At 32.2% G+C, this 27,858-nt stretch overlaps 1 protein-coding gene across 1 annotated transcript; it reads left to right on the top strand.

The window, feature by feature from the left end:
• Positions 1–1,191: 1,191 nt before the first annotated feature.
• LOC143230952 (NADH dehydrogenase [ubiquinone] iron-sulfur protein 3, mitochondrial-like) lies at positions 1,192–26,863 on the top strand. The gene is made up of 7 exons (XM_076465305.1): positions 1,192–1,457; positions 5,303–5,380; positions 10,392–10,639; positions 19,121–19,246; positions 22,684–22,803; positions 24,194–24,400; positions 26,690–26,863. The coding sequence occupies exons 1-6, from the start codon at positions 1,382–1,384 to the stop codon at positions 24,371–24,373; spliced, it is 828 nt and encodes a 275-aa protein (XP_076321420.1). The 5' UTR covers positions 1,192–1,381; the 3' UTR covers positions 24,374–24,400; positions 26,690–26,863.
• The last annotated feature ends 995 nt before the right edge of the window (positions 26,864–27,858 follow it).

The raw sequence follows: 27,858 nt of genomic DNA on the forward strand, positions 1-27,858 counted from the left end.
ACGATATTTTATGTTTGTTAGAGATATTTATCCAGGTTCAACTATAAGAATAGTTTTTCTTCTTATGACATTTCATTAGCCATAAAAATTATTTTTAGAATCGTTTGGTTTAACCCATTTGTATATTTATAGGTCAATAGCTTTCTTGGGAAGATTTGGCTGAATATATCTATGTGGCGAATGATACCATTTGGTAAATGTCATCAATTGCCCTAGACAGTTTTCTCTCTGTCCGTTATGTAAAATAGTATATATGGAAAAAATGTGCATGATATATGTATATATATTTACACTAATCAAAGGTAACATAAAAAAACATGTTGTTTGCTTTTTCTGGTGCGGAATAAACCCCAAAACTTACCGCTGCGTCATCAGTCGAGCTACTTAAATCACAGAGACTTTTAGTTTATTATGTAAAACAACAAAATCAGAAATAATAAGTAAAGAAATTAAAAGAACAGTTATAAAAGGATGTTAGTGAAATGAAACTTAGTGCTATCGCGGACATGGTTTGGAACACAGCTAAAATGTGGATGAGATACCAGTGTACAACATGAGAGATAAATTAAAAATAAAAGAAAAAATATCGTATAAGAAAAATAATTATTCAGGTGGAACAATAATCAATTGTGCAATATCAAGTCGTGAAGGTAAGTAATGAAATGAATACAGGTACTTTTTTTCATTAATTTAAAAGCCAACTACCATAAGAATATCAGTATATATACATATATCTGTGGGTGTGAACGAACGAAAAAATGTTGAATTGACTTTTGTAATTTCACTGGATGATACGTTTTCATGTCTCTTATATCTCGGGAATGAAATTTGCATAAGAGGTTACATATCCTAAAAATGTTATAAAATTTGAGACGTTTTGATGATGGTATCCTAAAAATTAACATTTACATACGCAACATGTAAGTTCATGGTGGTTTCTAGTTTACCGATTGTAAACGAAGTTGAAACTGACAATAAATGTGTAATGATTTTTAATGTGTATAACATCTAAAATATAAAATTATCAAAAATAATCGTGAAAGAAGAATGGCAGTAAATAAATAAATATATTTTCTGTTAATTTCAAAATAAACCAAAAAACGAACTTTTTGTAAACGTAAGTTATAAAATGTACACAATTTCATGAAATTGTACATGCTTACAGGAATTTAAATAAAATATATATGTTGAACATACGTTTAAAATCCAAAAGGACATATTTGTCTATACCTTTTTTGTTTGTCAATTGTCAGCTTATTTGATAATTAATTAAATTAAAAGTTAGCAGTCATTTTCATGAATTAATATACTTTATTTCATAAAAAGTGTTAGTAAAACGTTAGCTCTTGCGGTTTGTTGATAACCTCTAGCTCGAAAGAAAATGGCGTCCTATCTCAGGAGAATTTCTTCCGGACTTCCATACACGAAGATATTTCAGTCTAGAAACCAAAGGCAATGTAATATGTTTCTTTAATTACTTGATAAATGGGGTCTACTCTTTGTATATAATTGTAAATATTTTTATTAATTTTCAGTTAAAAAGTCACACGGTGTTGTGAAAACAAATGAGGCCAATGCAAATCTAATGTTATTAAACGATAATAATATGCAGTTTATTTTTAGAACTAAATTTAGTATTCCTGGTAAAAATTATGTTTTAATAATTGAATAAATATCCATTTCTTGTATCTTCAAACGCTTAGTAAGGTTGTAGTTTAACACACTTTAATTAGTTGCAGTACAATGGTAACTTTTTTATGCGTGATAAATTACTATTTTGTGAATATTGCTAATACATGGGTAAGTAGACTGCACTTCAGGCATATATTTTTATAACTTATCAGTTAAGTTGTTATAACCAACTAACATGTGTGAACCGTAAAAATACTAATTATTTATTTGCTAGAGGAGTGTAACATGAGTTTGTACTAACTGTATCATGTTTCAATGGTATGCTTATGCCTCTTTAGTTTTTGCTGGAATTTTGAGATAAGTTGAATTTTTCTCTCTTCTGCTTTATCTCACTTTTTTCTTTACTACACCTTTTAGTCTTGGTGTTTGCTTTACTATACTTAATTTTTCTTTCTAAGCTTACCCCACTTTTACTATCTGCCATTTGGGTTTGTTGTGACTTCTGTATTTACATATATATATATATTTACATTTTTAACTCAACAGCTTTCTCTCATCATGCTCCAGTATTTATCCAAAATAATTTTGGATCCTGTTCTATACTGGAAACTTGTAATCTGAGTATGTCTTTGAATGGCTCTTTCTTAGCTATATGTATAATTATGGGCTTTTTGGTTATGTCCCATTAAAGACATCTCATGGAATACAGCAGATGTGAGAACGGTGACGTCTGTTATTGAGTCAAGAGTCTACTTCTCTCCTTCTGTTGCTCTTATGGGGACAATTGTTATTGGTTGTAATGTAGTTGATGTCTTGCAGTGCCTCTCTCTTCAATGATATTCCATTCACATTTTGAATATTGTCCAGCCAGTTAGAGCTATGGGCATTAAAGATGGAAGAAGTTCAGCAAACTTGTCAATTTATTTTTCTGTCATAATATCACTGAGGGCATAAAAATACAATTAATATATTATTTATAGTTTATACAGCATTTTAAACACACACACAAACACAAGTTTACTCCTATGTGAGAAAAGAACAATCTTCTTTAGTCCATTTATACATAGCCTAACATGGCCAGGTGATTAGAATGCTTGACTTTCAATTTGAGGGTTGCATGTTCAGATCCCCATCCTATCAAATATGCATCCCTTTTCAACTACATGGCTCTTATAATTTTCAAGTCATCTAGTGACTTTTAAGTCATCTGCTGCACTTTTCTGTGAATTTGAGTTCATTTGTTTTTCAATGAAGTCCTTGTGTATCCTATGAACTTTTCTATTAATTTTCTTGGTTGAATTCATCATTTCATTTGCTTGGTGTTTTCTTCCCATCACATCTGCACTTTATAGTGTTCCTGGTTGCAGATTTTCATCTTTTCTTGAAAGACATCATTAGTGTTGTCACTGTTTGCCATTGGTGGAAAGTACTCTGTTCATTTTTATTTTTCATTGCAGGGATCTTTATTACAAATTTAGATCACACTCTGTGGTGTATGTTGCCTGACCAGGTATATTTAGTTTTCAGTTTGCACAATACTACCTGTGAACATGACAGATGATTAATGTTGAGACATTCTACCATGGAACTGATGTGCCATTCCAGAGGCTGCCAGGTGTTGGTTGATTGATTCCATCAACTTGTTTTCTATTCTATCAAAATACAATATCATAACACTTATCCTGGTTCATATTACACCTACTGTTGAGATGGGGTGTTCTGCAAGACTGCTTGTAGGTATACCTTGTGGTCTTTTTCTTTATAAGTATGTGCATCTTTGATTACATGTGACATTTGAAGCTCTTTTTACCATAGAATTGTAAATTTTCAGATTTCACCAGGTGAGGTTGATCAACTTCTTCAGTGTGATCACTGTGCATTTTAAAATAGGGCATTGCAGTCACTCATTTTACTGTTTCCAGTGCTTCAGTCCTCTGGATTTTCCAACACACATTTTCCCCCCTCCCTCTATTGAAGTATGAGAGTTATTTCAGCTTACCAGTTTCTAGCTACTGGGGTGGCAGGTTATGTAGGTCAGTTTTCCTGAGCATGCACAATGTCACTAAGTTTGAGAATAGAGTGATGGCATTCTGTGGGTGTCAATGGTTTGATGCCCCACCTACCATGAACCTGATGTCCAATACCAGGTGTTTGATGTAGCACTCTGCCATATATATTTTGTAGTTTTTCCCTCTGTCTGAGACATTCTTCCTCCCACCATTTTCTGGATGTCAGTTCCTGGGGATTAGGCATTGGTTGAAGACAATCCAGTCACATAAAACCTCATGTGTTTGGCTGGTACCCTCCTCCTATTGTGGACTGGATGAAAACAATTCTTATTTCCAGGAGGTTTTGAACCAGGGATGCACACCCACCTTGGTTGTCCTCACTCCTACCATTTCCTAGATGTTGGTTTCCAGTATATCTGGTGTTTGTTGTGTTGGAGGTGTGCACATGCAGAGATGGCTTCCAGGTACAGGAGACCTTCTTCCCTGTTAGTATACATTTTTAAGATGATAGGTAGAGGACCATCTTCCTACGATGGACCTGATGTGCAATTCCAGATGCTGTCAGGTGTTTTTTTGTGGTTGAATTCCCATTTATGATCTGTTGAACAATAACCTCTCTTACCCAGGGGTCCCATTGCTTGTGTATTTCTTTGGAACACCTTCAAGTTTTCAGCCATTAGATTTTGTCAATACATTATTAAGGGGCAAATAGTATAAATGGCTCAGAAATGGTGTGGTGTCTGGTTATTGTTTTTAATTCCTTATCACACCTTATGATCTCTTACTGGTCCTCAATCAGTTCAGTGAATGTGGGATTGCAGCTTTTTATGAGAGGAGGTATAATATTGTATCAGAAATTAACATTTTACTGACCTGAAAATGTATTTCCTATAAATACTTCCATCTTGTCACATTTCCCACTTATCCTCCCCGTTTCTACTATGATTTCCTTTAGTTACTTGTGACCAATCTCAAAGTGATTAACATGTGCATTATCAGAGAGGGCACTAGTTATGACAGGGGTAGTAGTGTCATGCTTTTGTTAGTAAAAGATTGCTGCATGATCATTTGCATGTTAGTATGCAATAATAAATGGGAGTAGCCAGGTTAGTTGTGAGCAAGTATTTGTGCCAGTAGAGGGCAATTGAAGCTGAGAAAGCTTTTTATGAGTAGAGGTAAGTATCTACTAGAAATACATTTTTGGTTCAGAAAAATGTTAATTTTTCATAGATTCTTAATATTATGTTTCCTAGACAATTGTTAAATTTTCCTATTCATAAAGTGACTTGATACTGAAGGAAGAAAATGTTTGAAAGATAAAATTACAAGATTTGCTGTCAACAGTAATGAGGGACAGAAGTTTAAGAGGGGAATCAATGATTTCCTGAAAAATAAAGGGTTATTTTAATTTTTACTTTTTCAAGTCTGTGTCTGCATTCAATAGCCTTAAATGATCAACTAGTTTCTTGTCTATAAATAGGTTCTGCTGTGTGAAGATGTGGAACAATATAAATCATCAAAATAAGGTCACTCTAATCACATGTACATTGTATGTAGAAATTAAAAAACATTTCTTTGATTAATGAATTTTGTCAAACCTTAGAAATAAAATATTGAGATTGTATTGAATATATTTTTGTTCTTACTCTTTCTTGTTTTAGTACCATTTAACCTACAAGATGTGACCAGAATTTTAGTATGTCATCAGAGTACTGAAACATCTTCACAAGAATCTAGACGTAAGCCCATTACATTTTTCTTATGGTTTGCCTTTATGAATTTATGTAGCAATTCATAACTCGTATGAAAATATGACTGTTTTGAAAAAATACAAAATGTGGTTACATAGTGAACAAAAATAAAGATTATTGAATCAAATACCATTGTTAGTACTTTTACACTGTTAGTTGTATAATTAATCAAACTGTTCATGTATTGAACCTTCTCCTAATTGAGCTATCAAAATTATCTGTACATATATACTATCACCATTCATATATGGTATTTATGTATCTAGTATTCTTGGCTAATCAACAGCCTTGTCTAATAACTTCCATTTTCCCTTTTCCTGTCAAGTTCTTTCTCTCTTGTTTTTTTTTATTTCATTCCTTTTGTACTCTGTCTTTTCCTGATTGGGACATCACCATTGTTCTCAGTGCCCTTACCAAATCATTTTTTGAACCTTTGGCCTATAACATTTAATATATTGAAATTTTAGTTGTTGTTTTTTTTTTAATTTATTAAAAATACTTCACTAAGAAAACTGATCTCTTTGTTGGTTCAAGTCTTGGAAAGTGTACTAAAAGGTTGCTAAATTTTGTAAAGATAGATATACTATATTAAAAATTAGTAGAATCAAAGCTATAACAGTTGTGAATGAGTACAAAGTAGTTATATGTTTGGTCAACTTGACCAAGCCAGTGTAGAGAGAGATAACACTAATTTCACTTATGAAAAATGGCTGATTGTGTTTTATTCAAGCAAACTGTAACTCTCACATATTTAAATTGTGAGAATAAATTTAAGTTCTCTTTGATGTATCTAAACTTTGCATAAAGGAGAAAATACCAAGTCTTTATTTCTCTGTATACTATCTCAACCATTGTAATTAAATGTCAGTTTGCTCTTGAAGAGGAAAGGTCCACCTTTCAAAAGTGCTTTGGTTATAAGGGTTTTGTATTGTTTTCATTCATTATAGATAAATGCCATAAGAATTATTATTGTAGCTCATTTGCTTTTTGCATAATAGGGACATAAGAGCTAGTAAGGTGACAACAATAATTTATCTTATTAAAGCCACTTTTAAGCTCTTCACACATAATGCTATCTCTATATATATCCAACAAAACCTTGAACCTGTAGTACCAGAAAATTTCATGTACTTATTCTGATGTTTTTTCTGTGCTTCATGTCTAGAAAATGTGAGTGAAAATTCTCCATCTGTAAACTTAAATTTGTTAAAATTACTTTTTTACAGGCATGGTTACAAAACATGATTTAAATTCAGTGTGAAATAAATATATTTTACATTTCATTGCACACTGTTCTAAATTTCTGGCCATTTTCATTTTTTTCAAGGAAAAGGTCATAATTGGTTATTCAGTGATATGTTTTTTGTTTTACAACTGTTTTGAAAAATTAATTGAAAGCACATATAAAAGGACTGATTATTAATGTTTAAAACATTTAACTTACCTTGTATGGTTGTAAGATTGGTCCATCTAGTTACAAGGTAAGTTGTGATTTCCAAGTTTCTTTTTTTTCCTACAAATTCAAGTTTGAATCTGATTCTGAAAGTTGTACAAAATGGCTCTGAATGCATATAAAACATATAAAACTCCACATGCTTTGGGGACTGTCTTGGTCCCACAGCCCTGGCCAGTAAATATGTTTAAATCAAAATGACCATAGGACACATTCAACCCTGTGAAAGATTCCTGCACTCACCTGTTTTATTAGCCAGAGATATTATTCTTACACTATGTTCAGAATTTCAATACTGTACCTGTATTACTGTTTATCTTTCTATTCAGTGTCTGCTTTTCCCCACAACTTTGTCATCAGCAAAATAAGAGCACAACCTCACAAGAATACCATCATAAAACAAAGGGGAGCCTTATGAATGACCTGTATAACTTTACAAAACAGTAAATTGTTTTAAAATCACTTTAAGTATTGTATGCTTTAAATGAGTATTCATTATGTTTAATAATTTACCAACAACAGAATTATAACCTTGTAACCCAGTAAATCCTGTCACTAGTCCTTTATTTTCTATAAGAAAAAAATTAGTAATCTTTTTTTTTGATAAGCCAGCTGTTCAACAACCTTCTTTCTCAGTTTCTTTAAGTTTTTATGATGTGTCTTATCATTTCCAGGTTCAGGTTTCACATTCACATAAGCTGTTCATCATATTTTCTTTTCTTATTATGAAACTTTTACTTATTTTATGCAGTCATAAATTTGATATTGTAATTTTAACATTGAGCTTATCTTTTATGGTTCGTTCCAGTGGTTAAATTTATTATCTTGTTTCTTTATCTTCTCATGATCCAGTATACCTCCTCCCATCCATACTTCATTGTTGATTCCCTCTAGACGAGACTATTAAATGAGATTATCACCTCCTCTTGACGGCATACTTAGGCTAATCACCTGGTATTACACTCTTTACATGCTGTTATGCTTTGAAGTCACATCTTGTAAAGACGTCTTTTTTTTTGCACCTTTTTTATACATTTCTTTTTTCTGAGAAATTGTCTTTTTGTTGGTTATATTTTACCCACACAGCTTATTGCTGAAGTTTTGTGTTTCACGATTATGAATTGACCTTCTGATTGGTTACTCTTGTTATTTGAAAGTTTTTTTTTATGATTTTTCAAAGGATGCAGCCTTGACTGTTTAATCATTGAATTTCTAGTATGATTGGCCCTGGAAGGCCTTGTAATGTGCATTTTCTTTGCCATGGGCCTCCTTTGAGAATTAATCCTGGCCCATTTTTCACAACTGTTCTTCCTGATCTTCCAGAGTAATTTGACACACTAACAAAGGTTTACTAGCATCATACATCAACCATGAGTCTCTCATGGGCCTTGAGGATGAAGGTACAGATGGAACCTACACAGGAGAAGCAGGAAGATGTCCAATTTTATGCACTTACTTTTATCTTCTCACACTGTGCATCCTATTTGAGGAGTGGTCTTTTTCTGTAACTTTGGGTTTTATTCACAGAGATAGCTCTTTGAGAACATTGTTGTGACCATCATCTGGTTTTGTTGGTGCCTCTAGTCACAGAATGTTTTGGGCAGATTAATTAGATAGCACCTCATCTGTGCATTTCTATAAATTGTAGGAGACAGTTCTTACCTACCTTAAGATCACTTACCATCTCTATTAGTTTTTTGTAATGTAGACTCTTTTAATCTTGGATATCTGCCTCAGGAAGTGAAGTATTGTGATCAAAAGGGTGATTGTTAAGACAGCTGACTAATCTGGACATGTATTCATGCTTCTTTATTGTTAACAAGCATTTGGGGTATTGGTGACCAGTTTTGTTTATGTTTGTGCATAGTATCTCTTATCTCATGGTTTAATGTGATTAAGTTTCATAACTTAAGTAATTACATAAATAATTGATGAATGGTGGAAGTTAATATTACAGCTCCTTTTTTTATATATTGTATTCCATTTACTGAGATTTTATTACTTTTGCTGTATCTAAATAAATTGCACTTAGTTTCATGATCTCTCCTTAGGTTGTTGCTTTGTATCTACATCAACAGGGAATTCATTTCCATCACTGCCTGCACCAATACATGATTAAATATGTTGTGTAATACTCTCTGAACTCTCTTGTGAGTTTGGATTGGATACCCAAAGTCTAAGTTTCAATAAAACTGTGGGTTTGATCCCAGCTGTTCATTACTATTGTATTGTTATTCTACTTCTCATCATTTGTTCTTGCTAGAGACATTGGTGACTGCCACCCAGTATCTCCAGACATTGATTTTGATCTTTTGATTGCTGATTGTTTCTGTTAGAGACTTAAAAAGCATTTCTTTAGAACTTCTACAATCAGAACTTTGTTTGTTCAAGGATACATCTTCCTAAAATTAGGTGGAAGGACTATTCTGGAGAACTATATTTTTAAAAGTACTTGGTCTTCATCAGAGCATGGGAACCATATGTATAATGTGTATTTGTAGTTAATTTGGGCTTAATGGCCTTCATTTATTGAAACAATGGTACAATCATTGCTTGCAGGAACAGGATAATTGAAATTTATTCTAGAATTCTTTGCACATGATTTCTGTTTATATAGATGTCAACCTTTTCTTGAAATAGATATTTCCAAAGAACAATTATGGCTATGAATGCCATGACAAGTTCTGTTAGTTTCAGTTGTCAAGCTTGTCAGTTAGCAGTGATAATTTTGATACAAATTACCTTGTATTTCCAGTATGATCTGAAAGATACTATATTAGTCACACCAGACCCAAGTAAAAATCTTGTACACATCTGTTCTATCAATACTAGAAAATGAATTGTTGGTATCTTGCTTAATACTTTAGGTTAAGATATTTATTATGTTTATCAACACCTGAATCTGGATTTTAAAAAGGTTTTTGTTTTGTCATATAACCAAATCAAAAACTTGCTTTGTTTGTCAGTGCTGCTACTTGATTTATTTTATAAGATCTGAATAACTAGCTCAGTAATTTAACATGGTGTTGACAAAAATGCTCTGGTCACATGGTGTAAAGTGTCAGATTCATACTGCTGTTTTCTCAAGTCTACAGTGACTGTACAGATACAATGCTTCCCTCTTCCCTATGTGTGACAGATGCTTCCACTTCCTTCAGCCCCATCTACATTCTATTATGGAGATTGTAGATTAAGTGTACAGTAGACATACATCATGCTATTTGTAATTAACAATTTAGAAGTAAAATAAAAATGACTTAATGTTAACACAACAAGTCCTACCATTCTTCTAGTATTTAAATTGTAAGTTGTAGTACATATAAAACTGGTATTAAATGACAGTAGATACAAGTATTCAGAGTTCAATTAGAAAGTAGATAGATAAGAAGTAAGTTGCCTTTTTATAAATAGAGTTACAGCTCAGACTTGGAGTAATGATAAATATCACTTTGAATTTTGCTTCTATGATATTAAATTTGATGTAGCTCACATTAGTGATTGAAGAATGTTTTATTAGTGATATTCCAGAAATTTTTTATATTTTAGCTACTGTTAGAAAACAAAATCTCCCAATGAGAACACAACTATCTGACTTTGGAAGATATGTTGCTGAATGCCTGCCGAAATATGTACAGAAAGTGCTAATGACACCTGGTGATGAACTAGAAATCCTAATTGCTCCTGAAGGAGTTCTACCTGTTATAACATTTCTGAAAGACCACCACAATGCTCAGTTCACTAACATTAGTGATATTGCTGGTGTTGATGTACCCACACGCCAATGTAGGTTTGAGGTAAATACATGTTAACTAACAGCAAACTACTGATAATTTGCAAATTATGTGACTGAAATAAATAACAATAATAATTAATCATAAAAAAGATACATGTAGTATGAAAGTGTAATATTCAAGGCTTTAAATTTGTTAATTGTTTTTTTGATAGTTGACTTAGACCTATCATAAAATGGTAGCCTGATTATCTAAGTTTTGACAATTAGTTTAAATGAATTTTTTTCTCAACTGTCTAAATTCTGTATCCTATTTTCTAACAATTTATTTCAGCAATTTTGCATGGTTGTGCTTGTATTATTCATTCTGTTGAGAAATATTGTTGCTGAAACTACAAGAAGACACCTGTTGGCAAAACTTGTAACAATTGTATATTAATAATTATCACTGTATTTTCTTTTAAGATATCACAAGTAACATGTCAGAGACTACTGCATAATACTGCTCTTTTCTGACATGTGAATTTCCTGTTGTCCATGTCTGTGAGTTGGAATAATCTTTTAGTGTATTCTTGTCATCGTTGTCACTGTTCTCAACTCAAGCATTTCATCATGAAGATCCTGATTTCTACAAGGAAGTATTATCCCATTTACCCTTCCTAGGCATCTGAATGTAACTCTTATTGAAGATAAAACTCAATGTGTGTTTTCACTTTATTTGCTCACCCTTTATTTAAAGAATGGGTAAAGATTTGGTCTAGGCTTATCTTTGCTGGTAGTAAAATTCTACGTATCATAAGTGCTTTGGTTTCATTGAACATTTTAATCTGAGATATTAACCTATCTTAGTCCCTTGATGGTGTGAAGAGGATTTTAGGTAGAATTCAGTTCATAACATGTTCAGTTTTAGACATTCTTATCTTGACTAATACTTTAGTCAGCTTGGAGCTTTATCTTGTCTTCTACCAGGCTGTTTGATGTCTGTCACTGACATTTGATGTTTCCAGCACTTCTACAACCATCATGACTATGTTGGCTGACTTTAAATTCTTTCAGTTGATACTTGACATTGCTAGTCTTTTACTCATCATTACTGTTGTGTTCCACTTTTATTTGAACTTGTTCTGTAACACTGATATCATCAAAACTCAAACAGCTATCACTGTTGTATTGTTCCTCTATAAATTAACATAATTGTTTGTCATTAAGCACTCATCCAGTCTTCATTTATGTTCTATCTTTCCTTAACACTGTGCATATGGGAAAGTTAAATGCACATGTAACAACTTTTTCATGAGATTTACATTCAAGGTATTAAATTACTTTAGTTATCTGTGTATGTCAATAAGCTTGGAATCTAAATATTTTTGATGTTAATTTTTTGTTATCTAAACTTTAATTTCTTAATCATAAAAAGGAACGTTTAACTATTTCTCACCTTTTACTGTAACTGACTTGGTATAAATTTACAAACAAGCCTGTAATGTGAATACTTCATTGAAAAATATGAATTTTGTGTAAAATAGATTTGTAATGTTTGCTTAAAGTTTGCCAAATTTCATGAAGATACAGTTATACATTCAGATCTATATTATGTATTGTTTCTATGTTAGATGGTAATCAAATTGAATGAGCCTATATTTATATTGGGTTATGTTTACCTTATTGACTATTACTAAACTCTGCTAAAGTGTTCATTAATTTTTTTCTGGTTTGACTCTAACGACCATCACTTGAAAATTGATATTTTCAGTGTTCCTACAGCCATCATTATTGTTTAACCTCACTCAAGTTTGACTTTGTAGACTATCACTGAACAAATTGCAATTCCCTTTAACCATCCTTGTCATGATTCATCATGGTGTTGTCTTGGATGAAACACTGAAGGCATCCATGATGATGCATCATGGTGTTTTAGATGAAGCACTACAGACATCCTTAATGATGCATCATGGTGTTGTCTTGGGTGAAGCATTATAACCATCTTGAATGATGCATTGTGCTACTGACTTGAATAAAGTACTATGGTCACCCTTGACAATACATTGTGGAGTTGACTTGGATGAAGTGCAATAGCCATCATGAATGATGTATCATGATGTTGACTTGAATAAAGTACTTTAGTAAATTCATATTCACAGAGCTCTCAAATCCTTCTTGAAAAATGATATCTGTGTGATTCGATTTTATACATTAACTATCCTAGTACTTTTGATAAATATGAATAAAAGTGTTCCTGTATAGATAAAGAAGAGTACAAAATGTGTTGAATGTTTAGTAGTATTACATCATAGATGTAAGTTTTATTATTCATTGTGTCTACTTGCTGTATGTGGGAGTTTGGGCTATTGTGTTGAAGCCTTCAGGAACAGAGGTTAAAGCTTGGTCCACTTGTATATATACTTCAACAGATGGTTTAAGATTACTTCAGTATAATTTACTGTATTGACTAATACAGGGTTTTACAATATAGTTTTGAAACATATTGCTAAAGTATAGTAGTAAAAATGAAATACAGAAGTATAATACATAGTAACAAAATACATTTACCACAACAGATTGTAAAGTATAACACATGGTAATGTGTAAAAAACATACCAGAGTATGGCTCTAATTTAGGTAGGTACTGAAAAATAAGATTGTAGTAAGAGTATGTTTACAAGAAAGAGAAAAGACCTGATAAATAGAATATACTTAATTCTGAAATATTCTTTCACTTATTTTTTTGTAATAACTTCACTTTAGGGTATATAATTTTTTATTTATCCTCAGGTAATTTCTAATTTGCAAGAAAAATCAATAAAACATTTATGTTTTTCAAAAGTGGAATAATATTTCTGCTGTTTTTCATTTGTGATTTTTTTTAAATACCCTCTGTGTATTGTGCAAGTTTCCATCTTGCTTATACCACCTGGTGCATAATTTAGTTTACAGTCATTATTGTATTGAACAGACCATATATTTTTGCATTTCACAAAGAAAATGCTTCTCAGAATTTAAAATGAATTTTATTTACAATACTGCATACAGAAGTTGAGTGGAAGCCATATGTCACCTGTAGCTTGATCTCCTCTCCCGTATTATGGCCGCGATGGTTTTTTATCTTAGGTTCTTCTGATGTTTACCAACATTTTCAACATAATTTTCACTTTCTTATCAGTACTTTCTTTTTTATTAACTGTATATATATATTTTTTACCAATCTTCAATTATTGGTTCTGACATACTTGTATCCCAACTTATGACCTTGAGAGAGATGTGAAACACTGTTTTAAGCAGTAAAGAGTGACAACTTACGTTGCTCATTGGATAATACAGTCTTTCAAATTGCTTCCAGTATGTTCTCAAAATATCCAGAAATTTTTAATGATGAATCTCTTGAACATTATGGAAATGGAGCTCTATAATTTTCTTGGACATTTCATGGTTAAAAGTTAGAGTATAGCTTTACAACAAGATGTGATGCAATTGCACCCATGTTGGTGGAAGGTAAGTACAAAGAGAAATCAAAACACTTGTAATGCAAAATGTCAGATTGGGAAGATACAAATTTATGGTTACAGATAATTATAACAGGTTGGTGCTGGGTGTAAGCCACTTTGGTTTTGTTAGTGTTGAATAATATAGATTTGAAATTTAGTCAGGTGCAGTTGTACCCTTGGTGGTAAACATGATGCCAAATAAAACCTTTTAATTGTATTCTTAACCCAAACTTGACATATTTGTGTTTTCAAAATGTTCCTAATGTAGGTCACAGGCAACTGCTGATTAGTCTGTTTTGTTCCTTGCAGACAGCATTAATCCTGTTTGATTTCTACCACGACTGATCTTATCCTTTACATCAATCATGTTTACCCACCTTTCTGTCTTTTACTTAGGGTCTTGGCCTTCATTCAAGACATTCTTCATCATGTCCTCTTAGTGGTACTACCTGGCTAACTTAATCTTGGTTCCCTTTTCTGTGCACTATCTCTTTCCATGCCAGTTGCACTTTCTCTCTCTTGCTTCAAGCTCACATGTCACCTATTTCACAAGATAGTGTTTCTTTTCTTTTTTCACCTTTATGGTTGGCATTTCTTCACTTCATTGTCTGTTCAACTGGTTTTTCCAATCAGGTAGCCTTTTCATGTCATCCTTCTACCTTCTCCATATGCTTGTGGAAGTGGTGTGTGTCTCTATATCTATTCATTTCCTATCTTACTCTCAGCTATCTATCTTTCTTTTACCTGGGTGTTAGATAGTGGATCAGCTGTCTCTTTCATTTCCAGATATTTTGTGACTATAATGTTGTAATTTTGCCTTTTTTGATATTGCAAGGTGTTTTTTTCCCTCAGTTCTCTTCACCCTTTTATCTCATTTTTGTGGCTTCTGTCTTTGACTCTACATTCTCTTGGTTTTCTATTCTTCCAGGGTCATATTTCCTATTAACCTTAAAGGTAGGGCTCTTCAATATCTATATTTGGTCTATTCCTCATTGAGGGTTGATGCTTATCAGTAATTCTGGATTTCATCCCATCTGATTCAACACCTCATTCAGTCAATCCCCATTTGTTTCCAGTTGTGTTGGATAAGATCATTGAAGCTGTCAGTACTTCCCACAACTTCATCACCCACTATTTTCACAGTGTCTCATTTCCTACTTTGATTTCCCATCCTTCTGTTTACCCACCATTTATAGGTAGAGGAGTGTGTTTCACTTTTATTATTGCATCATTCACTCATAAGATCCCACCAGCTGGTTGGTGGTGCATCCCTGGGTATAGTATACTTATTTTCCAAAATTCTGCATCAAACCATGATAATGAAAAGTGCTCATAACATCCGTTGTGGCTCCTTACATGTCTACTGTTGAGATGGGATGTTCCACAAGACCACTTTAGGTATCTTCTTGGTATATTTATACATATGTAACTACTGTCCAGTTCAGACCATACCTATTCCATGGACTGTCATGAAAAAACAGCAATAGAAAGGAAGTATGATCTGCCTATGTCAAGGTTTTGAATATTGGCTGTGATTATTTTACCGTAGGTGTCTGGAACTTTTTGTTGATGAATGTGAACAATAAATGGCCAGCACATAATCAATTTGTTTTAAAATAATATATTCAAGAGAAGTAAAATGTACATACAAACAATTAATTACGGTATTGATTATGACAGTTATATATAAAACTTCAAGTAATTATTTTTTTGTCCAAAGTCCATGCAGCCTGATTTAATTACCTTAAGTATTTTTCTTGTCAATTGGATTTTACCTCTATTCTATTTCTTATTAACAACTTTGAGATAAGTTCACTTGCATTACCTAGTAGGTTTCCACAGTTGTATCCAGAACTTTTAATAATTCTTTTCCTATTATCAAGTCCACAAAGGCAGATAAAGTTACTTTAGAACATCCTTTGAGGAGACAGATTATTTTCCTTATGTATGTTAAACTGTGAAACTCATTTTAAATATCACCTGTTACAGCTACTCTAACTTCATTTTCATTTACTTCACTTTTATTGACTTTAGAAATTGCTCATCACGGGTACACTGCCAATCATCCATATGTCTAATTTTCTCTCACTTACTTTTCTTAACTTCTCTATTTCTGTATGCATTTATAACAGATGACAAGAAAGTGTAGAAATATGTAACTCTCTAGTGATGACAATACTACACAAGAGGAGAAAAACATAGAAACTTTACTTAAGATTGCATCAACAATGTTATGAAAGTCTAGTTCAACAATTAGACTGCATACAATTTGCACTGAGTTACATAATGAAAATGGTCACAACTGTCTATTTTAAAATGATTAACTGTTAACACCTTTTATGAAAACTAAATATTTATTAAATATTAAACCATACACTAAACAGTTTTGTACAGCTAACAACCTGTTTCTCTGACTCGTTCCTGATGGCTTTTTAAAATATGGTACATGGTCACATGTTGCATTGTCTACAATAAAAGATCTATCTGGCTGAAACAGGTCTACTGGGAGATCCAGGTGTTTTCTCCAGGTTTCCCATTTTACACAGAGTAGAGAATGAGAAGCCCTTGTCACTTATCATTTTGTAGCTGCTGGGCTGGTGGACCATGGAGAGTTGTCACTCATTGGGACCTAACTTCTAGGGCTAGAAAAAGGAGTGCCAATTTCATCATCCCTCATATAATTACTTATAACATGGCATGTGTGCCATCTTCCTGCAGCCTAAAATTGAGATGAGCATGTTCGGTGCCCTCCTTTTGAAATCTGCACCTGTTTAGTTGAGTTGAGGTGAGCACATTACAAGATAGTGGTCTTCTCCTGCAATGACATTTGTTCATTAGAGTCAAGGTGAGCACAATATACATCCACTCTTCTCATACAGCTGATGTCTATTTGATCAAGTTGAGGTGAGCAAATGCTCCATTCCACACACTATAGCATAATTTCGTCTTGCAGAGGCCAGTGTGTAAAGGTGTGCATAATGTCAAAGTTAACATTTTCTTTACCTTAAAATGTATTTCTGATAGATAACTCTTCAAAGACATTCTCACCCTTTCTACTTTCAGTACACTCTCTTAGTATTACTTGCCCCATCAAAGAATGAAGATGTGAGTGCAAAATTATAAAGGAACTTAGCATGCAAGGAAGTGTATTGATCTGCTACTGGTGGAGAGCTTTTTCTGTATAGTAACATTATTGTACAAGGGCAAAATTCATGAGAAATCTTGTAAGATTAGGAGGGAGGGGTATTTACCTAAAGATTAATGGTATACAAACCTCTCAGACATACATACAGGAAAGATAGCTTGATTATATGAAGAAATACATTTTAAAAAAAAGACCCTAAATTTGTGAACTTTTGAATAATTAATTACTTTTCTTCAAGAGAATAAAAACTACTGAAAAATGTTCAAGCTTGTTTTTTTTTAATTCATTGCACTTTGTGTGTGTGATTTTATATGGTCTTTTATATAACTGTGATTTTATATGGTCTTTTATATAACTGTGATTTTATGTGATCTTTTATATAACTGTGATTTTATATGGTCTTTTATATAACTGTGATTTTATATGGTCTTTTATATAACTGTGATTTTATATGGTCTTTTATATAACTGTGATTTTATATGGTCTTTATATAACTGTGATTTTATATGGTCTTTTATATAACTGTGATTTTATATGGTCTTTTATATAACTGTGATTTTATATGGTCTTTTATATAACTGTGATTTTATATGGTCTTTTATATAACTGTGATTTTATATGGTCTTTTATATAACTGTGATTTTATATGGTCTTTTATATAACTGTGATTTTATATGGTCTTTTATATAACTGTGATTTTATATGGTCTTTTATATAACTGTGATTTTATATGGTCTTTTATATAACTGTGATTTTATATGGTCTTTTATGAATTACCATTTAAGTTTTTAATTTATACATTAAACCTTTTTAATGTGGCTCCCTTTTAAAAATCACAGTTCATCTAGTTTGATATGAAATTAGAAAATGGCCATAACATTAAATAACTCAAAACCAGGACTGGAAAGGCCAACTTCAGGTGACTAACACTGCTGTTTGAACTACATCCTGGCAAGTTATTATTATAATTTTGCTACATGTCTTTTAAAACCTTTTTATTACTTTCCTTTTTGAAAATGGCCATAACGTCAAATAACCCAGAACCAGGACTGGAAAGGCCAACTTCAAGTGACTGATGGCAGTTTTTGTACTTACCTGTTAGTCTTCCTGACGAGTTATGATTATTACAGTTATGCTATAGAAAGTCCTTTACAACTTGAATTACTGTAGTTTTTCTCCTAACATTGTAGACTAGATGTAAACATTGGTTTTATGCTATTTATGTTTTTTTTTAACTTTGTTTTGTTTTACCTCAATTTCCTTTTATGAATTTTACTAAATTTACTTTTAACTTTTTACCAGATGTTTTGTGCAGATAGCCTGGTTGCTTTGTGCCATAAAACACTAAATTGACCAACCAACCAAATTTTATGAATATCAGAAGTACATTTTCAAAAGTGTACTTTTGTTCTTTGCATAGGCCGGCATGGCCAAGCGTGTTAAGGCGTGCGACTTGTAATCTGAGGGTCGCGGGTTCACATCCCTGTCGTGCCAAACATGCTCGCCCTTTCAGTCGTTGGGGCATTAGAATGTGACGGTCAATCCCACTATTTGTTGGTAAAAGAGTAGCCCAAGAGTTGGCGGTGGGTGGTGATGACTAGCTGCCTTCCCTCTAGCCTTACACTGCTAAATTAGGGACGGCTAGCACAGATAGATAGATGTGCGAAATTCAAAAACAAAAACAGGTGTTCTTTAAATTGGTTCTGTTTGATATACATCTGTTATTTCATGATACTCTAATTTGTAGTTATTGAAGAATCATTTTCATTCTTTATAGTTACAGCCTCAGATCTATTTATAACATAGCTCTGTTATTACTGTATTTCTAGTAGGCAGTTACCAGAACATCTCTTATGTTTATTTGTATGTAAAGCTTAGTATTGTATGTAGGAAATTAACTTTTTATATTTGCTTTTAGATTGTGTACAACTTGCTCTCTGTACGGTACAATTCTAGAATTCGGGTGAAAACATACACTGATGAGTTAACACCTATTGACTCCATCACAGAAGTCTTCAAAGGAGCAAACTGGTATGAAAGAGAGGTAAATTTTAAGCTTTCTGTATTTTAAATACTTCTTCTGTTGTCATTTAGCACTTGTTTAAAGTTTTTTTAATCTAATGCATGTGTTTATAATATTTAGTTTTGAGACTGTAAGATCAATAATTTACACCATCCTGTTGACATCCATAAAGTATTTGATGCTAGAGTGTACATACAGTGATGCACACTAAAGAATATTCAACATATTTAAATAATCATGCAAAATTACAAGAAAATCACATCAGATCATCATCTAGTCAGAGTAACTAAAACTACTTTTTAAATCATTGCTGTGTAACTGTAGCTGTCTTTCTGGATGTTGAAAAAGTGTTTGGCTTTGTTTGTCATCAGGATCTCAGGTATGAATTAAATTGCTTCAACTTTGGACAGTGCTTGATGAGATGGTTTTTTGTTGTAAAAGAAAAAACTTATGTGGCTTTCAGAGCTGGCAGTATTCTCTTCCTTCTAGTCAGTATCACACAAAATATATATTGTCCTTAGTGCTGCATTTACTCTAGTAAGTATTTGGAAATTATTGGTGATAATGGCTGATAAATTGAATAGCTCTGCCATAAAAGAGATGGAAGAAACAAGTTTGATGGCAGTGGGGTTTGAATGCAGGTCCCTCCAGAATTAACAAACCTGAAAAACCTGAAGTAAAAAATAAAACTATTTATATAAAGCTGAAATTGGGCAGAACAGATAGTCTATCATATAATTTTGTGCCCTGCAACAAATAAATATAAACAGATATTTTGAAAACTTAGATAGTCAGGTAATCAAAAACTAATTACAGTTAGTTTACTATTTTCATGACACTTGGTTTAATCATAATTTAGTGATTGACTGCTAAAATAAAAATTTTAATAATTAGAAACTAATTTTGATTAACCAGTTATTTGCATGACAGTTGATTTAATTATAATTTTGGTTAATTGATGTAATCAGTGTTTGTTGGTAATTGACTGAATTGTTTTACTATAGATGAACAAAAGTTCTGTATGTCTTTGTAAATAGAAATCCGTGTGAAAATTAACAATGGAGGATGAATAAAAACTATATTAATTTCTGACCATTATGAGGATATTCCCCTAAACACTGTCAATCATCTCATTTGTACTTCAGAAAATTAAACTTATTTATTTCAGCTCATTTTATTTTTCTTCTTATGATTTTTGTATTCCAGCAAAGATGTACTTATAACCAGTTTTTTACTTAAGTCTACAAAAGAATACAAACAATACTCAGAAAACACATGCACAGGTGTACATTGTTTGTTTGTTTTTAATTTCATGCAAAGCAGCATGAGGGCTATCTGTGCTTGCCATCCCTAATTTAGCAGTGTAAGACTAGACAGAAGACAGCTAATCTTCACTACCCACTGCCAACTCGTGGGCTACATTTTTATTAATGAACTGTGTGTGGGACTGACTGTCACATTATAATGCGCCCATAGCTGAAAGGGCAATCATGTTTGGTGTGACAGGGATTCAAACCCACAACTCGGATTATGAGTCAAGTGCCTTAAACACCTGGTCATACTGGGTATACATTAACCAGTAATAAATGACTTATTGTAACAGTATTGTTAAATCATATTATTGGAAAAAAAATAATGTAATACCACATATTTGCTCAAAATATAGTGTATAATTTAACATACTTTACTAATTTGTTGGCTTTGCATTTATTCTGAATGAAGAATAGGTTAATTAAAAAAAATGAAACAAATAACGATAATAACCTAAACAATTAGATGTTAAATAATATACTTTTTGTAAATCATTACTCTGATTCTGATGTATAATGACAAATAAAAGTATGTAAACATTTACACTTACCAACTCACAAAGAAACAGTTTTTTGTTTAGTATTTTGGTAATATAAATATAATCTCAACCACTGCTCTGTCTCTTCTTTCCCAATTAGTCTGAAGAACCATGGTATTTCATGAAAAGCTTTTTTAGCCGTTGATATAGCAGATAAGTTATTGATGTATTGTTTCCTACTGTTCTTTCACTCAAACATTATTATAAATACTTCACTGACATTTCTCAAATTTAACTGGCTGGAGATTAAAGTATACAAAATAAAGATGCATTTATTATTTGTCTGTGTATGTTTATTTAGAAAGTATTCATGGAAAGTGTAGTTTTGCTTGAGTCATGTTCCAAGCTGATTTCTGGGCATCATAAATGATTCTTTATATTTCTATTCTGAGGAAAGTTCAGTGTGTTTGAGAATTTTTTGAAAAATGTTATGCAGAAAGTAAATTAATTTAATGTAGAAAATTAAATAATTTTATGTTTAATAAATAGAACACAGTTGTTTTAAATTTGTTGTATAGAACAAGTTTAACATTCTGTAGTTGTATAAAACTTACTGATCTTTACTATGTCAGGAGAAAAACTTTAATCACTAAAGAACATTTTGGTAACTGGTTATTTTTATACGTAAATGCAGGTTTTAGGATAAAACTTGTGTTAAAAAAATGTGTGTAATACATAATCTTTTTGTCATGCTAGTAATATTTATGGTGTGTGTTAAAATGTGTAATGTTAGATGTTATATATATATTTTGTGTTGTATGATGTATGTTTCATGTGTTTAATGATTTTTTTCTTTTCTAATCTTAGGCACGTATATGTGTATGATTGTTTTATCTATAATTATAAGAACCTCAGGGAAAACAAAGAAGAACATTCGAATACTAATCACACTACATCTGTCATACCCAGGGCTGATAAAGCTTTTCACCCAATACTAGAGCTCAGCAGGTCAGCTGAGTTGGGAGAGACATCAGTCGTATGGGCATTATATGTATATATTATCAGTTTTCAACTACGATGATGTAGAACTGATTAAGCAAGTGAATTTTAATGATTTTAATTCTTATTTTTAATTTAAAATAATATTTTAGGAGAATAATTAATAACCCAACATCATTTATTCTATTTCTATGTTGAATATTTTTTTTATTTAGTAGTATTATTTTATTTGGATTATTATCATTCACAAGAAACTGGAAATTACATTGGTAAACACAAGAACCTATGAATGAAAACAAAAGAAAATGTCAGCATCTAATATTTACCACACTCATTGCTGACACTGCCTTGTATCCAAAATCAAGGCTCACAAGTGTGGCTGGGATATGACAGTGGTCTAGATATTATATATATATCACATGTAATGTTAGAGCTGTGTATCTGAATGGTTGTTTCATCTTTTATGTTAGGAGTTACTTATGATGTTTGTCCTATGATACTAGATAAGTATTAATTCTATCTGGATGTGTATAAAGTGAATCCTTCAATATTTTTTAGATATGTGTGATTTATGTGTTTTTTTTTATGTTGGTAGTGATGTATACAAGGTTTGTTTTTGTCTGTATTGTTAAAAATAATGTTTATATTGTGTGTCTGTCTTTCCACTTAGGTGTGGGATATGTTTGGTGTGTTCTTTGCCAACCATCCGGATCTGAGAAGAATTCTGACTGACTATGGGTTTGAAGGTCATCCTTTCCGGAAAGATTTTCCTCTGAGTGGCTATGTAGAAGTAAGTTGTTGCTTCATAGTTTGGGGACAATGATATATTTTTTACTTTGGTATTCTTCAAAATTGTTAATTTCTGGTTTGAAACATGATGAACTGCTAGAACAATATGTGTAATGAAAATATTAATAATTTTGATATTAAATAGTTTTTGTTTAGAATATATACAAACTTCTCATCCTCTTCTCTTTGTGTCAGAGAGTGAGATGTTTTACATGCAGACTGATGTTTGTCAAGTGAAGAACTGGGTGATTTAACTCATTATCTGTGAACAACAATTACATTGACTAGTATAATGTAAAGTAATCAGTTAATGTCACAAACATAATTAATTGAAGTTATTGTTTCATATTATTATTGTTTTTGATTATTCTGACAATTGATAGATTAAAATAACAATTGAATCAATTGTTCAGAAAATAATTAACTAAAATTATGGTTTCTGATTATTACTATATTTTCCAACTATCAAAGTAATTACAATATTGCTGTTATGTTTGCGGGTTGTTAAGCACAAAGCTATGCAATGAGCTGTATGTGCTGTCTTCACTGTAGGTATTTAAACCTGATTTTAGCAGTAAGTTCATTTTTTTTCCAATTAAAACTTGTTCAGCTTTGAGCCAGCATAGCCTGGTTATTCTTCAGAGGTACTTCATGTTTTGAGGGCCTGTTGTTTGATTTGGAGACTAGAGAGAAGATAATTGATGGCAACCCATCACCAAGTGTTGAACCACTTCTTAAAATTTGCTTGTATGGATTAATGGTAATCATGGTCTGCAGAACTATCTATTAATGGATCAGTGACTTTTCTAAAATATTCACCTTGAACATTGCACATATCTTTCAGGACCATTTGTCATGAAAAACTGATGAGGCACCATATTGATTTGTTGACATCCATTTCAGTGGCCTGTTAATTTCATAGAGAAATTGTTTGTTAACACCCATTTCCATTGTCTGTTCATTTTGCACAGAAATTGTTTGTTGACACCTTTTTTAGTTGCCTTTCTATTTCCAACAGAAGTTGTTTGTTGACATCTATTTCAGTGGTCTGTTCATTTCCCACAAGAGTTGTTTGGTGATGTGTTATATGTCATGCCTGCTGTACTGTATTAATAATGATGTTTTGTTGAATGGAAAAAAATGTTTTCACCACTGGATTTCATTCCTGAAGGATAGCTAGTTGTTCTTTATCCCTAGTGTTAACAGCTTCTGTAAGCTTTTTCTGTTTTTTGTTTTGCATTATGATAGTTTATATATTGAAGTGTATCAGTTTTAAAATTATGACATTTGAGTATTTGCTGAGAAAAACAAGTAATTCTCTAATTTGTGTATAGATATTTGTGTTTTTCTATATCTATATTCACAGTTGATGGTTTTCTCTTCCCTTTTAGCTTCGTTATGATGATGAAGTAAAAAGAGTTGTTGCAGAACCAGTTGAGTTGGCCCAAGAGTTCAGAAAGTTTGATCTAGCAACACCATGGGAAACTTTTCCTGCCGACAGAGCAGACAGGAGTCCTGTAGAGGTGATAGATGCTCCAAAAGAAAGTAAACCAGAGGAAGAAAAGAAATGATTTTCTCTTTCCTGTCAGTAGAAACAGGTAAATAATAATGTATTTTGTATAATTGTAAATCAAACCACAGAATTATGAAAGGGTGTGTCTGCAATGATACAGCTGTTGTACAGTTACAACAGAAAGTGTTTATACCCCTGTGTCCCGAGTAGTTTTTTGCTTATAACTTAAAAAGTATCACGATTAGGTTAATAGACAAATAATATATTATACTAACACACATCTACATAAATTTTTATGTAAATCAAATGGCAAATAAACTGTTAATAAACAAATAACCAAAAATAGAAGGAGCAGAAAGTGTTCATACATTTCAGAACGTGTGAAAAAACTGATATTCCCGTAAAAGTTTTGTTTAGTTTGGCGAATAAATTACATCATACCATTTCAGAACTAGACACTGGGTTTATAATTATTAGAATTTAGGCAGAAAAAAAAAACTTCCGGCAATTTAGCGCCGTCTCCGTCATTATCTGCTTGGTCATCATGGCGAACAGGAAACAACTGTACAGTGATTTAATAAAACCAAATTATTGTGAAATACAAGTCTCGTGTGTCTCTTTCTAGTATTGCTACACAACTTAATGTGCCAAAATCTACTGTTGGAAAGCATAATTGCCAAGTTTAAGCTTACAGGATCAACTGCTAACCTCCCTCATACCAGACCCCACTAAAATTCCAGAGAGAATCAAGAGGAAAGTTCTCAGAGAAGTTTGTAGGAACCCTCGTTTAACACGTAATGACATACAGAAACTGGTAAGGGAAACTGGGGTTAAAGTAAGCACCTCTACAGTTACGAACATGTTACGCTCTTCTGGGTTCAAAGCATGCCGTCCTTGTAGAACTCTATATTTAAAGCCTGTTCATTTAGAAGCTTGATTGAGGTATGCAAGAAAGCATGTAGATAAACCCTTTACCTATTGGAAGAGTATTCTTTGGTCAGACGAGGCTAAAACGAGCTTTTCAGCAGCATTAATGTTCATAATATTTTCCGTAAGAAGGGGGAACGAAATCTTCCACAGAACACCGTCCCTACAGTTAAAAACGGAGGTGGCTCGATCATGCTATGTGGTTCCTTCAGCTTTGCTGGTGTAGGCAGCCTTCACCGCGTCAACAGAATCATGAAAAAAGAAGAGTACGTTGATATATTAGGCACTTATATCAAAAATGATGCTTGAAACTTGCGGCTTGGGTGTCGTTGGATCTTCCAGCACGACAATGACCCTAAGTACACTTTGAAATATGTGCAATCCTGTTACAAAGGAACCATATAATCATTCTGGAGTGGCCATCGCAGTCACCTGATCTCAACCCACTTGAAAACGTTTGGCATGAGTTGAAGACCAGGGTTCATCAGCATCATCCAAAAAACTTGCAAGAGTTGGAGGCCTTCTGTAAAGAAGAGTGGAAGAAAATACCAGTCGAGCACTGTCAAACAATCATGGAGGGCTATGAGGAAAGATTGCGCCAAGTAATTCACCTGAAAGGCTACACAACTGACCATTCAAGAAGATGCACAAACACTTTCTGCCCCTCCTGTCTGGTTATTTGTTTATAAACAGTTTATTTGTCGTTCAATTTACATAAAAATTTATGTAGATGTGTGTTAGTATGATATTTATAATATACTATACTTTCATTATCCTAATCGTGATACTTTTTAAGTTATGAGGAAAAAATTACTCACGACGCAGGGGTACAAACATTTTCTGTTATAACTGTGTGTTAAACCAGGTGATTAGAAGGATATATGTGTCCTTACAGAGTTGTTAGTGTGTTAAAGAAGGCAATTATAAAAGGAAATCTTTTTCAAATGCACATTTTATTTCAAGGTTCTCTTAACTCCATTTATCATATATAAATTATGAGATAAAGCTCTATTTAGCCATACAGGATTTGTAGAGATAGAATAACATGATTATTGACTTATGTGAAGTTATTGTATGTACTTACTCTTAAATGAATAATGTGTGAAAGGAAAATTACATTATAGCATAATTTAAAACAACTTTAAAAGTTTGTAAATGTTTAGGTATTGAAATGACATTTTAACAAACAGAATTTATTCTTAGAATCCAGAATTTTTGGGAATCAAACTCTTTTTATTGTCTAATCATAAAATTCAGTTTTATTACTAAATAGAAGATACATGATTGTTGTGCTCTGAAATTCAAATTTTTTATTGGCATTTGTGATGCTTTAATATTAGTGTATGTAACTTAATAATTTTTGTTGTTGTTCCTATTTGGAACCAAAATGTTAAGATGAGAAGAGTCAGAACAAAAAACATATTTCACTTTATCTGTTTTGTTCCAGATTGTAGAGTATTTCAGATCAAGGTGTGGAAGGGTGACCTACAACACTTGTATTTAATGTTTAAGATTCTGTGAAATAGAAGTTGCTTAGGTTAGAAAACAATAGAGTAAACCCACACTGTTGAATTTAGTTTATTCTTGTTTCATAATCTATACAATAAAATTTCAAGGTAAATTTTCGTGTCCAATAATTTATATTTTTTTATACATTGGTTAGAACCTTTCAAAGATTTTATTATCCATTTATCACATTGTTGGTTGTAATTATTTACAGATATAATATAACAAGCTGCTTATTTAAATTACTAAACATGAACATCACAACCTTTTAAACTGCTTCTAATCTGTGTAACCTTTTTTTTAAAGGTTATTAAATATTGAAAATTTCACAAGCTATATGATTAATATATTTGATGACTAAAATCTGTGTTTTCATTTTCTCACTGAATCAACATTAACATAACTTAATGTTTAGGGATAACAAGAGACTAGTTTGTCACACTTTCTAAGCCAAGCTAAAACTCTGAAATAAATTTTAAAAAACAACACTTTAAAGCCAGCCCTTATCATTCATATATCTCTCAAATTTTCTTTTAAATTCACTTAAATTTACTGCCCCCACAACATTCAAAGGCAACCCATTCACAATGTAGGTCAATCACCATATTTGAAAAATAAAACTGTCTTACCTGAAAATGGCTTCTGCTTTGCTTAAATCTATATTTGTCTAGTTCTTCAATTCTTGCTGTTAAGAATGAAACATTTTGATGTATCAACGTTATCCATTTCTTTTAGTCTTAAACACTTCAATCAGATCTCCTCTAACTCTTCTTTATTTTTCAAGAGAACAGAGTTTTATGGATCGTAATCTCTCCTCCTGTAACAACCCAGATACCATTTTAGTAATCCTTCTCTGAACCCTTTACAACAATTCAATGCCTTTCTTAAAATAAGGAGCCAAAGATTGGGCATAGTATTCTAAATGTGGCTTAACCAGTGAACTATACAATGAAATTATAACTGTTTTAGACTTGTACACAATATTTCTGTAGATACAATCTAAAATCCTACCATTAGCAACAGCACACTGTTTGTATGGCTTAAGATCCTTTTCTTTCATGACACTGTTAAGGTTATTTCCATCCACGTTATACTTATAATTCAAACTTC

Source organism: Tachypleus tridentatus, chromosome 10 (assembly GCF_004210375.1).
Source record: "Tachypleus tridentatus isolate NWPU-2018 chromosome 10, ASM421037v1, whole genome shotgun sequence".
Taxonomy (NCBI): domain Eukaryota; kingdom Metazoa; phylum Arthropoda; class Merostomata; order Xiphosura; family Limulidae; genus Tachypleus; species Tachypleus tridentatus.

Coding starts and splice junctions, on each gene's coding strand:
- LOC143230952 (XM_076465305.1), top strand. CDS start 1,382: ATGGCGTCCTATCTCAGGAGAATTTCTTCCGGACTTCCATACACGAAG. Junction 1,458..5,302: donor GTCTAGAAACCAAAGGCAAT/GTAATATGTTTC, acceptor TTCTTGTTTTAG/TACCATTTAACCTACAAGAT. Junction 22,804..24,193: donor CTCTGAGTGGCTATGTAGAA/GTAAGTTGTTGC, acceptor CTTCCCTTTTAG/CTTCGTTATGATGATGAAGT.